Source organism: Triticum aestivum, chromosome 4D, assembly GCF_018294505.1.
Source record: "Triticum aestivum cultivar Chinese Spring chromosome 4D, IWGSC CS RefSeq v2.1, whole genome shotgun sequence".
Lineage (NCBI taxonomy): Eukaryota > Viridiplantae > Streptophyta > Magnoliopsida > Poales > Poaceae > Triticum > Triticum aestivum.
Window position 1 is genome coordinate 517249215 of NC_057805.1, and position 14613 is coordinate 517263827.

Below are 14613 nucleotides of genomic sequence, written 5' to 3' on the forward strand. Positions count from 1 at the left end.
CTAACTCGTTGCATGCACTAGGAGTAGTTTTAAAGGTCAATGAAGAGAATATGCTTATTCTTGGGAAGGCCGTGAACCCCGTCCCCTACTCGCCCAACGAAGGGGCAATTCTTCTGTTCCACCTTGCACACCAAGCAAATTGCGCACAAGGAGACATTGCGTGTGATGGAGTGATCACCATGTTAGCCAACTCCCTTGGCTTGAACTTCACCACCCTTCCCCCCATTGTTCATAACACCCTTGTCAATATTGTTCTTACTAGTGTTGGAATGGCAATGGTTCGCCGTGGTCGTCATTATATTCAAATTCCTGGAGTGGGACACTTGTTCTCTACTCCCATGCCTAACCGTTTGTCGATAGAGAAAGGAATTTTGCATTATTTGCAACAGGAAGGAGATGCAACATTCAAACAAGTTGACGAAGATTAACTAGCGACTGATGAGAAGGACGAACAATCCCAAGAAGATGCACAAGAGAAAGTGCCCTACACCACGTACGCCGACATCCAAAACCTCGAGGGCTCCATCAACAATTTACACTAAAGTAAGCACTAAATAGGATATAGCAAGATACTTCTGAAAAAGGTATCCTGAATTCCTACATACTGATAGCAGGAAGTTAAGGAAACTTCGGCTAAGATCTTCCATTGCCAGAGCCGAATATGTGAACGATGCATTTTTTTTTCCACTTGTGTTTTTTATTCGGATTCTTTTTTTTTAATACTACCTCCGATCTAAAATAAGTGTCGCACATTTGATAGTTCAAAATTGCGACATTGGCCAGATTTTTTTAGGAAACTAAATTTTGCTTGAAGGAAACTAATAACTGTGGCGTTTGCTGGAGATTACCAGATATCCGACATTGGCCAGTTAGCTCTTCCAAATTTTATTTTACTTTTTTGAGATTCCAAATTTTATTTCTGATGCTATTTCAAATTTGCTTCCATCGCAACTAAATTTCAAATTAATCTGTCCACCCATCCAAATTCTGTCCTGAAGAATAAGCCAATAGATAGAAAAAATCTAATCAATCTCATCTTGGGTGGTGAGCCCAAACCTTCCACACAAACCTTGGCATGTCGGACTTGATCAGGCCCACAAATCGGCAGTGAATGCCATCATAGCCAATGTTTATTAAGAATCGGAAAGCAGTTACAAAATGGCCAGGCCACCAGGTTACACACAGAGCAGCAAAGGCTACGAGAATAGCCTCAGAAGCACCCTAAACAACAACAACAAACACATCTAGGCGCGAGGGCCGCCAAATGCCTAGAGAACTCCAGCAGGGTCCTGAGATGCTTCGGAGCCGATTTCATGGCGCTCAACCACCATAGGTATGCTGCTGTCGTCGCTGCCAGTGCCAGGGATGGGGAATGCCACGTCCACCCTGGTTCCGAACAAGACACTTTTAACATACAGTATATATGAGGAGACCAGGGCCAGTCTCGACAAATCAATCAGCCCAGCTTCATTGATGCTATCTGGGTAGCAAGCTCCATGGCCTCCTTGACCCGGGAACCATCACTTCCCTGCATTAAAATATGAGATTGCATTGCAGGATTATTCACAGATTGTATTAGCTAGTAACCATAATTACTACTAGTACTAGACTTTGACCAAAGTTTAGATGCCTAAACAATGAATGATGCCTCCTCACCTGGCCCTGGGCAAGACCATTCTTGCCGCCGCCTCCTTTCCCCTTGAGTGGTGCGATTGAAGGCGTAAGCCAATCCAACACCTTGAACCCATTGGGTGCGTCCGGAGGTACACCCGCATAAATGACAGCCTTGTTTGATGCCTCGTCTGTGCTGAATACCATTATCGGCAGACCCTGGTGGCACCAGCACATCCAAATATTTGATTGACAAAAGGAATACAACAAATTTAATGTTGTAATCATTCATAAAATAAATAAATAAATAAATAAAATTGTTGGAGCAAGTTGGAAATTATGTTGAATCTATAGCTATTTTTAGATGATGGGAATGCTACTAGACAGAAACGGATTCGAGTACCGACCTTGAAACGGTCCATGGCTTTCACAACTGCTTCCCGGACAGCAGTGGTATCAAGACCCACATCGGCATGAATAACACAGAAGGGTTTTCCTTCAGAAACAGCAGCTTCTGCGGCATCTATGGCAGTCTTGACAGCCTTTTGGATATTTTCTTTGCCCATTTTCTTCTTCGCCTCCCTAAGTTGATCCTGATATATGCAACACCTATAATCAGCTTTCTTCATTTTAACTACCAATACTAGAATACCAAATATATCTTAAATATTCTCTCTTTGACAAGATGTGATAAATGAACTGAAGCAATTACAGACCTCCAACTTTGAGACATTGCCTTTTAGATCAGCTTTTCTTGCAGCTGGGATAGCAGCTGCATCCAGTGTATTCTTGATGGACCCAATTTTCTGATCAAGAAATGTCATTCTTAGATACAATCTAATATAAAGCAGATCAGCAGAAAATGGGTATAAAGTACAACTGACATCGTCTATTCATATAAAGGTTAAGGACATCATATTTCTAAGAAAACAAACAAAAAACACAATAACTTCTAATAATATCCAATCTAGCAGAGTATCGCAACCATATAGCTCACACTAAGAGACATAAGCACAAATGGGGAAAGCCTAGTACCTTTTCTAATGTCGCTCCGTCCAGTTTAGATGCTTCATTGATATCAGTCTCGATAGATGATGCCAACTTCATAGCCTGTGAGGCGCACTCAGCAGTAACGGCTGTTATCCTCCGAACACCTTTTGCGATACCCTCTTCAGATATGAGGGCAAATGCTGTAGCATCTCTAGTGTTCGAAATGTGTGTACCTGATATACATAATCTTTAGATGGCATAAACACACAAATGTAGAATTACATAGTAGAACAGAGTAGTAAAATATACCTCCACACAGCTCAGTTGATATGGATAACCACTCTTTGCTTTCAGGGTTTGCAAGCACATCTTCCACTTTGCGGCCAATCGATACAACTCTTACAGGATCAGGGTAGATCTACGAAGTCCATATGTAAAATGAATTACACAAAACAACAGGGCAGGCAAACGAGATATGACAACATGGTATGTCAAGCTGGGTAAGAGAACGCACTTCACCAAACACAGCTCGCAGACCATTTATGCGCTTTGCGTCAGCTAATTTTATTTCTTGTGCAGATACCTCCAGCTCATCCTCTATTTGCTTCTTCACTATATCCTCGATTTTTCTCAAATCTTCAGGCTGAACAGGTTTCCCTGTTATGTACTAACAGTTGAGTTGACAAGCCGAGGAAAAGCAAAAGGTGGATGCAATATAAAAAGAATCACGGCATACCATGGGAGAAATCAAATCTCAGCTTCTCTGGAAGAACAATGGAACCTTTCTGGTCAATATGGTCACCAAGTACTTCCTACACTTGCAACAGTGAAACCATCATGAATACAAAAAAAGGCATGCACTGTAAAATCTGAGAGGCTTGAAAACATACCCTTAGAGCAAAGTTCAGCATATGGGTACATGTGTGGTTTGGAGCAATGAGAGTACGCCGTGTGTAATCAACCTACCAAGAGTAACAGAAGTATCTCAATATAATCTAGCAAATTTAACAGGTTAACTGATCGGTATAAAGAAATTAATCAGTAAAGAATGTTACTTTGCATTTCACTTCATCGCCAACAGACAATGCCTTGGAGTCAGGCCCTTCCAGAAATGAACCAATGTGCAGGACATAGCCAGCAAACACTTGGACATTGTTCACAGTAAAAGATCCAGATGGCCCCTCTATACTCCCAGTGTCATAGATCTAATCCAGAAATATCATATGGCATGTCAAAAGAGATTCATACAATGCACGACGCAACTCTCGAACATGCATGAGAGCTCCGTATCGTTCACTAAAAAGAGGAAAAGTTCATATATACAACCCCAAACCCCACACGGGATAGAGGTTACATGCACGCATTTGAAGTAGAACAAGAAACGACCATAGCAGCACGGTGATTTCAAATAAACGAGAAAACATCCATGGTTGTTGAACGCAAATTGCAATGTTTGTTATACAATGTACGGGTATTAACCTGTCAGATTTTGATTGAAAATTTGAAGCCAATGTATTGTATGGGCAACTTTGAAGCCCTCAACACTATTTTCCTCAGAGTGAGACTGGATACAACCGTAATGTGGTGTTTGAAATGGTGTAATGACAAAAACATTACTTCAACCATTTATTTAAGAGTGCTGTAGATTACTAGGATGACATAAAAGAAACAACAAAGAATACCAATCAGGTTTCAACCAACGGGAGGTATCACTCCAGGGTGCACTAAATCCTTTTTTTTTGTTCTGGTTAGAACCAAAGAATAACTTTCAAACAGAGATTATGTGTCACTTTACAAATGAACCAACCAAAATAATTATGTTAAAATTAACAAAATTATTGTCATGTGGGGCCATTGCTACAAAAGGACACCCCATTAGACATCAGCTCAATAGTTACTATAGAAAATATCTAACTCACAAACTAAGGTAACAATCAAGCTGATGTCAGATAAGGTTTCTTCCTGTAGTAATGGCCCCACATGACAATTACATTAAAAAAATTGAATGTCATGCTTATTCAGTAGGTGAGCTGACAATTCATTGCATGATTGCAACTCAAGAGGTGATTGCACTTGACATTTTCATTCAACTACACCAACATGACACTGTTGAAAGTGAAGTTGTACCTGACCACCCTGTTCTGCATAGAAGCTTGTGCTTTCCAAAACAAGACCAAAATCTTCATCACCAGATGCAGAGGCTATGAACTCTGAGCCAGTATAGATAGCTTTCACCACACTGCTATGTACCTGCAAAATGTTTTTAGGTACATCAGCCATAATCAATATACAAGTGTTTAACCACAAGGCAAAATATGAACAGTGCAAGAACAATCAAAGCTAGTAGCCAGGTAAATTCAGAACTTGAAGGTGATTCGAAGAGGGGGATCGCTTTGTAAATTTTTGGGCCAAAGTAGAATGAAATTCTACAAAATCCCAAACAGGCACTGAATATTGGAAGGAACTGTGCTTAATAGCCAAACCATAAATAAATAATCTAACCTCGTGTTGGAATTTCGGGCTATCATTTGTGCTGGCAAGCCCCTGATTGCGCAGCTGCGATGTAGCATTAGCATCCAGGACAATAGATTTGCCGCCAGCCTGCAAGAAAAACATATATAACAAAATCAGAAATAAGTATGATATATAAACCATAACAGACAAAAGTTGCCCAATCAATTGAGTATCAGTGGCATATAAGAGATGCTCAGTTTAGTTAATTACAACATTATTAAACAAAAAAGAGCAGGAATATTACTTGGATATCATAAAAGACCACAAGTGAAGAATTAGGTTATACTCCCTCCGTCCCATAATATAAGAACGTTTTTAACACTAGTGTAGTGCCAAAAACGTTCTTATATTTTGGGACAGAGGGAGTACTATTTAAGAAGGAATAAATACAACCTTGTAGCGAGCATTCCTAGCCTTTTGCCTTGCTTCTTCCATAGAAACATTAAAACCCTCCATGTCAACAGATAGCCCAAAGTCAACTGCCATGACCTATGAGATAGGAAACAACGACGATACCAAGAAAAACAGACAATAAAAGCTTTAACAACAGCGTAAGCATGAAAATATAGCACTGTCAAATTAATTTGATAAGATTTACTGATGAAAACATGAAGAACAAACCTCAGTCAAATCAATTGGATAGCCATAGGTGTCCCACAGAACAAATGCATCCTGAAAGTACAAATAACTGTTGCAAACTTGCAATACATGAAAGATAGCAATATAAACTTGAAAACTTCAGCAGGATGTAACAGAACATTGATAAACATAACCGAAGTATGATCTAAGAGACATGTTTCTATGCAGTCAACTCAATTCTTAAAATAAGGACAAGGAAAAGAATTATTCCACATTACTGATCAAGTTTACCAAACAGTCAAATTCCTTAGTTTTTGACATGTTTCTCGAATACGAAGGAACGAATAGAAATTAGAATGACACGATAGAGAATATGATCAAGTTAACCGGATAGTGCCTCCTACACAAAATTTGAAACAACATCCAAGAATAACTACCGACATATCCGACAGACATCCAAGTTCTGGTTCCTAATGTCATTTTAAGGGGTTCGGAAAGGCTAGAGATATTCAGATTAATCTTCACTTAATGAAAATGGATGACAATGCTATCTAGCAAGGATAAGAACCTATTCCAACTATTTTAATATGAAATGTATGCATCTTATTAATCAGGATACCTTGTCTCTAACTTCATAATTTATATCATCTCCTAACTATTTTCACTTGTCAATGGACATCAACATGAGATAACACAACACATGCTCAGACAACAAATAAACTAAAGTCTGCTTAGGTGCAAACATCTTCTAGTGAAAACAACATAAATCAAGTAATACGGTGGTAATTCAAAACCAAAGCACTTGCCTGGCCACTAAGTACTGCCCCACCATTCTCCTTGACAGCATCTGCAGCTTTCTTAAATCTCTCATATCCCTGAAAATTACACCAACAGCACAATCAGTTAACCACCTGAACCGCCACAAGAACGGACAATACATATTATGACGGTTCTAAGAAAAGAACGGTCAACTAAACTTCAACTGTAAGCTTTCTTAGTCTCTGTTGCTATAATGAAACACAATAGCAAGGCACCTAGGAAAATTCAAAAAAAAAGCAAGGCAAAGCAAGGCACCTAGTAGGAACCAACCTTAAAATATAAGCATGATAAACAGAATCATGCCCATGTGGAAACCAAATAAATTGGATTACTAATGGTCATTTCATTGAAAAGATGAGAACAATTTATCATGTATGCTAATTATTGTGATTGAACTAAGCTGATGTAAACCAAGATTGAAACTATCACCCTGGATGTGTTCCTTAATGTGTTGCCTCAAAACAAGACACTACCTGGTTACTCAGCACAACACGTTAACATATTATATATATAAAGCCTTTAGCAGTATCGCACGAGCAAAACAGCGGTGCAGAATATACAAGGTATAAACTGGCCCAGAGCCTCCGGCAACAACAGAAATTTAGGTTATCTGATAACAAACTAGCTAAATTACTTTGAGACTAACACATGTTTACAAGGATAAAACACTGCCTAAGAGTGTGCAAACACTCGGATTTGATTGCAATGAGCCAATGAAATTACTTCAACAAACATCACTTGGGCCAAATTGATGTCACTGATATGCAAATACTCCTGGCAACCAATATTACCTTCGCTAGAGTGTTCTCAAAGCTTGCCTCTTCTTCTTTAATTATACCTTTAATCTTCTTTTCATTGTCCTTCAGCTCAGGAAACACATCACCCATCACTCGGACAAAAACATCTACAAGGCTGTACAAGAAAGATACAAAATAATGGCATATCAAATACCAGATTCAAGAACATAGTTTAAATTAGCTAGAATCCTGTGTGGCATAGTTTTCTTTTCTTGTTGTCATATGAAATCTCTACAGTCATCCTCATAAGCCTTACATTGCATGTTTAGCATCCCGAGTAAACAAAAGGCTATCCAAGTATACCATTAACGAAAAAGTACAGAATACAACGGATGCAGGTTACAGTTCTTACGAGCTAAAAAATCCTTGCTTTGCCATCAATTTTTGATGACCAAAGTGAACAGCACGTCTAAGTATACGCCTTAGAACATACTCTCTTCCCTCATTTCCTACAGCAAAACTCCTATTAGAACAAAGAAACATCATTGTATAACACAAAACAAAGCCCTGAAACATTGTAAAAATACTGCTAAACAACATTCCTCGGTAGGGGCCCATCTGAAATCTAAAAGAAATAGTTCGCAATGAACTAAACCCACAAAAATTTAGCATCTATGACTTCATATTTACAGGAAGGGCATTAATGCATTTCTTCTAAAACAGGAAATGCAACTCAGGTCTCCAAACTAGTGATTTAGACACATGGATGCCTAAACTAAAATTAATCAGTCAGGTTCAAAACAACTAGCCTCCGTAGAGTGACTAATCATTTTGGCTGACAATGGGCCGTACAGTGATCTATCTTTTTTCATTCAAATTCTTCAAAATTGGAAATGTCAAACAATTGGTGACTTTATTATGTCCATAAACTTCATTTTATTCCAGTGCCACATCCATATCTTGAATAAAAATGATCTTACATATGTAACAGAAAATTTGGGAGCATGATAAATTTCAAATGAACTTATATTTGAGGAACCAAAATAACACAAGCGCACAAGCTTATTATGCTCACTTGTGGACATATATGAGATAGAGCTACTTAAACATCCTATTGTGTAGGATGTAATGCAGCAAGCAACTTAACAAGGCATTTAGATGTATTGTTATTATTATCCATCTGTTTACACAACTAAATAATACTTATATGGATCGCAATCGTTTTAGATAATGTGTCCCCAACCAAAACAATATGAGCTCACCAGGTTGAGAACCATCAGCAATAGCAAAAGAAAGGGTTCTTATGTGATCTGCAACAACCCTATATGCCATATCAACTTTCCCAACATCATCGGATCCTACTTTACCAGAGTATGGTTGAATTCCAGCGCCTGCCAGCTGCATTCATAATGCATAACGAATTGACAATGAATATCATTTACTTTAGGCAACAATTTATTGCTTCAGCAAAATACTCTAGTCACAACTCACAAGCACAAAAGAAGCTGCAAGTGCGCATCTGGGAAAAAATACCTTGTGGATGGCATCAAACAATGGCATGAATACATCTGTGTCGTAATTGCTCATTTTATTCTGAAGGATAGACGTTAAACGCTCAAAGCCCATTCCGGTGTCAACGTGTTTTGCTGGCAAGGATCTCAAAGTAGCGTCTGATTCCCTGTTGAACTGGGTATTAAAATAGCCAAATGTCAGTGCATAGTAGAAGGGATAAAAAGCAAATAGGAGTGTTGCACGCACAAAACAGAGTAACTGGCATGTTAACCTGAATAAACACGAGATTCCATATCTCAATACATGTAGGGTCATCATTATTCACTAGTGAAGCTGCGTCACGGTTGCCAATACGATCAAAATGAATCTCTGTGCATGGTCCACAAGGACCTGTGTCGCCCATCTCCCAAAAGTTATCCTGCTCAAAGAATGCATTGTTGTAATACTCTTCTTGTTTAATAGCTAGGGACATTCAGACAGCAGTATACGCCCAACAGAAACGAAGATACAACATAATAATGTGCAAAACAGCCAGGAGCTGGACCAAGAAAGCAAGCATATCTAGAATACCTTGCAACCGAAAGGCAGAACTCTTTCATTCGGTAGATACTTGAGCCATATGTCTTTCGACTCGGTATCAGGAGCGAGACCAGCCTTGTCATCGCCACCAAAGTATGTTGCATAAATCCTATCAGTGGGCAATTTGTAGACCTGCACATACATACATACATACATACATACATACATACATACATACATACATACATATGAAATAGCAATTCCTATCAGTCTTTCATCATTCTTCTTATTTCTGCTTGTGAAATAGCAATTTGATTGATTGATTGATTGGTTGATTGATAGCAAGAGGCAAGAGTAGGTAGGTAACCTGTGTGAGTAATTGCCATGCGTATGCGATGGCCCCGTCCTTGAAGTAGTCCCCGAAGGACCAGTTGCCGAGCATCTCGAAGAAGGTGTGGTGGTAGGTGTCCTTGCCGACGTCGTCGAGGTCGTTGTGCTTGCCGCCGGCGCGGATGCACTTCTGGGTGTTGCAGGCGCGGCGCAGGCGGCCGAGCGGCGAGTCCGGGGCGGCCGTGCCCAGGAAGACCGGCTTGAACTGGTTCATCCCGGCGTTGGCGAAGAGGAGCGTGGGGTCGTCCACGGGCACCACGGGGCTCGACGGCCATGGCGTGTGCGCCTTGGACTCGAAGAAGCCGATGAACTCCTCCCGGACCCGGGCGGACGGCCAGTCCGGCGGCGCCTCCATCGGAGGGCCGGCGGCCGTGGATGCTCGTCGGAAGGAGGAGAGGTGGGCGGCGGCGGCGGCGGCGGGCAGAACCCTATCCCTGATGCTTGGCTTGGGCTTGGGCTTGGGCTTGGTGGCGAGGAGGAGCAGGCGGCGCGCTGTGAGGGCCAACTGCAACATACAGATACTTTCTGTTAATGCACAAGGAAAGAGAGAAAATATGAGAGGCAGGGAGCGAGTGCCAAGTTTGTGTTTTAAAAAAATAAAAAAAACATATTTAATAAAAGTTAAAACAATAGAAAATAATTCTGTGGAAACTTTTTTTGCGATAAAATTTCTACTCTATTCATCAACTGCCAAGGTAGTACAAAGAACAACGGGTCGTCTAATTCCCCGAAAAAGATTAATTGAAATCCACTAATAGTCCTCCGCATATGGACTGGGTTGCGTTGTCGGTAGACAGTTCATTCTCGAGTCAGGATGGTCGCGCTTCGATTGGCATGGTGCTTCGCAAGGAGAACGGTTCGATGATTTTTGCGGCATATAGGTACATTTTCCACTGTAATGGTGCCCTAGAAGTGGAAGTTCATGCTATTATGCAGGGTATGGCATGGCCATTCAACATTCGGACTGCCCAATGATTGTTCAATCAGATTCTTCAAATGCTCTGGCCATTCTCTCAAGCGACAGTCTCTCCAGGTCAGTCTATGGTCATCTAGCTGTTGAGATTAAAGCTCATATGGTAGTCAAGAAGTTTGTTCCTCTAAAAATTAGCAGATATCAAAATAGGGTAACATATCAATTTGCACACTATAGCCGCACTGAAGCTTATATTGCGGTGCTGTAAGGGCATATTTATCCCTTAGTCGGTTTTGGTGATTGATGACAATGCGTTTGTGGACTAATCATGTGCATTGTATATTTCAGACATATCTTGACTAGGCACAAGATGATTTGGTGCCCCTCGAAGACTATTGAAGACGGCGTTTCTCTACGTTTCTTTTCGGTGAATTTGAGTCGTAGGAAAGCCGTACTATTAAGAGGGGTCCGCTTAGGAAAGGTTTGGGTGGAATCATCACGTACACATCTTCTCCCTTTGCACCGGCTTTCCTCTAGCACTTTGGAGCATCCTCCGTTTTTTCGTGTCTATGCAAAATGTTGTGTTTGTGCTTGCTGAACTGGGGCATGCGGTAGTACTGCTCCTAGGAGCGGTAGTACCGCAGGACCTTGCGGTAGTACCGGCCGCTGGCGCGGTAGTACCGCACGGGCCCACGGTAGTACCGCTTCCTTGGAGCGGTAGTACTGTGGCCTTAGGCCAGGCGCTGCTGCCTTCGCAGTAGTAGGTGGCACCCTACGCGGTAGTACCGCGACAAGTGCGCGGTAGTACCGTGGCATCTGGCCAGGTTCCACAACATGCGCGGTAGTAGGGGCAGATGTAATTTTTTACATCCGCACCCCACGCAGTAGTACCGCTCCTAGCTTACGGTACTACCGTGTCGGATTTTTGCATCGACTCCATCTCTGCGGAAGTTGCCACGGATGTATTTTTATATGTTCGTGCCTTCTCAAAATCTGGACTATCCCTGCCTTGCGGTAGTACCGCAAGGGGGAGCGGTAGTACCGCGCCAACGGTTCTATCACCTTCTGCTTCATTGCATTTGGGCTGTCCTGGTTTCTGCTGCTCAGGTGGTAGTACCGCAGGGCTCTGCGGTAGTACCGCGTCCCAGGCGCGGTAGTACCGCGCTGCACAGGCTGAGTTGGTGGATAACGGTTGGATTTGTTCCTCCACTATATAAGGGGTGTCTTCTTCCTCTAGTCGACTACCTCTTTGATGCCTACTACGCAACCTTCTTCTTGTAGACGTTGTTGGGCCTCCAAGTGCAGAGGTTTGTAGGACAGTAGCAAATTTTCCTCAAGTGGATGACCTAAGGTTTATCAATCCATGGGAGGCGTAGGATGAAGATGGTCTCTCTCAAGCAATCCTGCAACCAAATAACAAAGAGTCTCTTGTGTCCCCAACACACCCAATACAATGGTAAATTGTATAGGTGCACTAGTTCGGCGAAGAGATGGTGATACAAGTGCAATATGGATGGTAGATATGGGTTTTTATAATCTGAAAATATAAAAACATCAAGGTAACTAATGATAAAAGTGAGCACAAACGGTATTGCAATGCTAGGAAACAAGGCCTAGGGTTCATACTTTCACTAGTGCAAGTTCTCTCAACAATAATAACATAGTTTGATCATATAACAATCCCTCAACATGCAACAAAGAGTCACTCCAAAGTCGCTAATAGCGGAGAACTAACGAAGAGATTATGGTAGGGTACGAAACCACCTCAAAGTTATTCTTTCGGATCGATCTATTCAAGAGTTCCTACTAGAATAACACCTTAAGACACAAACCAACCAAAACCCTAATGTCACCTAGATATTCCAATGTCACCTCAAGTATCCGTGGGTATGATTATACGATATGCATCACACAATCTCAGATTCATCTATTCAACCAACACAAAGTACTTCAAAGAGTGCCCCAAAGTTTCTACCGGAGAGTCAAGACGAAAACGTGTGCCACCCCCTATGCATAGATTCCCAAGTTCACGGAACCCGCAAGTTGATCACCAAAACATACATCAAGTGAATCAATAGAATACCCCATTGTCACCACGGGTATCCCACGCAAGACATACATCAAGTGTTCTCAAATCCTTAAAGACTCAATCCGATAAGATAACTTCAAAGGGAAAACTCAATCCATTACAAGAGAGTAGAGGGGGAGAAACATCATAAGATCCAACTATAATAGCAAAGCTCACGATACATCAAGATCGTGCCGAATCAAGAACACGAGAGAGAGAGAGAGAGAGAGAGAGAGATCAAACACATAGCTACTGGTACATACCCTCAGCCCCGAGGGTGAACTACTCCCTCCTCGTCATGGAGAGCGCCGGGATGATGAAGATGGCCACCAGTGAGGGATCCCCCCTCCGGCAGGGTGCCGGAACAGGGTCCCGATTGGCTTTTGGTGGCTAAAGAGGCTTGCGGCGGCGTAACTCCCGATCTCTTCTGTCCCTGATGGTTTTTAGGGTATATTGATATATATAGGAGGAAGAAACACGTCAGGGGGGGCACGAGGGGCCAACGAGGGTGGAGGGCACGCCCAGGGGGGTGGGCGCGTCCCCCTGCCTCGTGGCTTCCTCGTTGCTTCCCTTACATAGACTCCAAGTCTCCTGGATTGCATCCGTTCCAAAAATGACTCTCCCAAAGGTTTCATTCCGTTTGGACTCCGTTTGATATTCCTTTTCTTCGAAACACTGAAATAGGCAAGAAAACAACAATTTGGGCTGGGCCTCCGGTTAATAGGTTAGTCCCAAAAATAATATAAAAGTGTATAACAAATCCCAATAATCATTCTAAACAGTATATAATATAGCATGAAGCAATCAAAAATTATAGATACATTGGAGACGTATCAAGCATCCCCAAGCTTAATTCCTGCTCGTCCTTGAGTAGGTAAATGATAAAAACAGAATTTTTGATGCGGAATGCTACTTGGCATAATTTTTAATGTAACCCTCTTAGTTGTGGTATGAATATTCAGATCCGAAAGATTCAAGATAAAAGTTTAATATTGACATAAAAGTAATAATACTTCAAGCATACTAACTAAGCAATCATGTCTTATCAAAATAGCATAGCCAAAGAAAGTTCATCCCTACAAAATCATATAGTTTAGTCATGCTCCATGTTCGTCACACAAAATGCTATCCTCATGCACAACCCCAATGACAAGCCAAGCAATTGTTTCACACTTTAGTAATCTCAAACTTTTTCAACCTTCGCGCAATACATGAGCGTGAGCCATGGATATAGCACTATGGTGGAATAGAATAATGATGGGGGTTATGTGAAGAAGACAAAAAAGGAGAAAGTCTCACACCAACGAGGCTAATCAACGGGCTATGGAGATGCCCATCAATCGATGTTAATGTGAGGAGTAGGGATTGCCATGCAACGGATGCACTAGAGCTATAAATGTATGAAAGCTCAACAAAAGAAACTAAGTGGGTGTGCATCCAACTTGCTTGCTCAGAAGACCTAGGGCATTTGAGGAAGCCCATCGTTGGAATATACAAGCCAAGTTCTATAATGAAAAATTCCCACTAGTATATGAAAGTGACAAAACATAAGACTTTCTACTATGAAGACCATGGTGCTACTTTGAAGCACAAGTGTGGAAAAAAAGGATAGTAGCATTGTCCCTTTTTATTTATTTATATATATTTTTTGGGCCTCCTTTTTTTTTGCCTTTCTTTTTATTTTATTTTTTTATTTTTTTATTTGGGACAATGCTCTATTAATGATGATCATCACGCTTCTATCTATTTACAACTCAATGATTACAACTCGATACTAGAACAAGATATGACTCTATATGAATGCCTCCGGCGGTGTACCGGGATGCAATGAATCAAGAGTGACATATATGAAAGAATTATGCATGGTGGCTTTGCTACAAATACGATGTCAACTACATGATCATGCAAAGCAATATGACAATGATGAACGTGTCATGATAAACGGAACGGTGGAAAGTTGC

General features: G+C 41.3%; 1 protein-coding gene across 1 annotated transcript; it reads right to left on the bottom strand.

Moving 5' to 3' along the window:
* Positions 1 to 1084: 1084 nt before the first annotated feature.
* On the bottom strand, positions 1085 to 10215 carry LOC123099269 (alanine--tRNA ligase). Its single transcript, XM_044521448.1, has 22 exons — positions 9649 to 10215; positions 9333 to 9473; positions 9034 to 9180; positions 8784 to 8936; positions 8513 to 8648; positions 7663 to 7759; positions 7305 to 7425; positions 6501 to 6569; positions 5737 to 5787; positions 5509 to 5604; positions 5104 to 5202; positions 4729 to 4851; positions 3657 to 3806; positions 3492 to 3563; positions 3338 to 3413; positions 3116 to 3258; positions 2911 to 3019; positions 2647 to 2834; positions 2328 to 2417; positions 2019 to 2204; positions 1657 to 1830; positions 1085 to 1528 (listed from the first exon to the last, which is right to left on the bottom strand). The coding sequence occupies exons 1-22, from the start codon at positions 10183 to 10185 to the stop codon at positions 1457 to 1459; spliced, it is 3030 nt and encodes a 1009-aa protein (XP_044377383.1). The 5' UTR covers positions 10186 to 10215; the 3' UTR covers positions 1085 to 1456.
* Positions 10216 to 14613: the final 4398 nt, after the last annotated feature.

Bases quoted from the DNA above. Each gene is read 5' to 3' on its own strand.
- LOC123099269 (XM_044521448.1), bottom strand. From the start codon at position 10,185: ATGTTGCAGTTGGCCCTCACAGCGCGCCGCCTGCTCCTCCTCGCCACC. The intron at 4,852-5,103 runs GTTAGATTATTT...AACATTTTGCAG, and splicing joins GCCCGAAATTCCAACACGAG to GTACATAGCAGTGTGGTGAA. The intron at 1,529-1,656 runs GTGAGGAGGCAT...ATTTTAATGCAG, and splicing joins ATGGTCTTGCCCAGGGCCAG to GGAAGTGATGGTTCCCGGGT.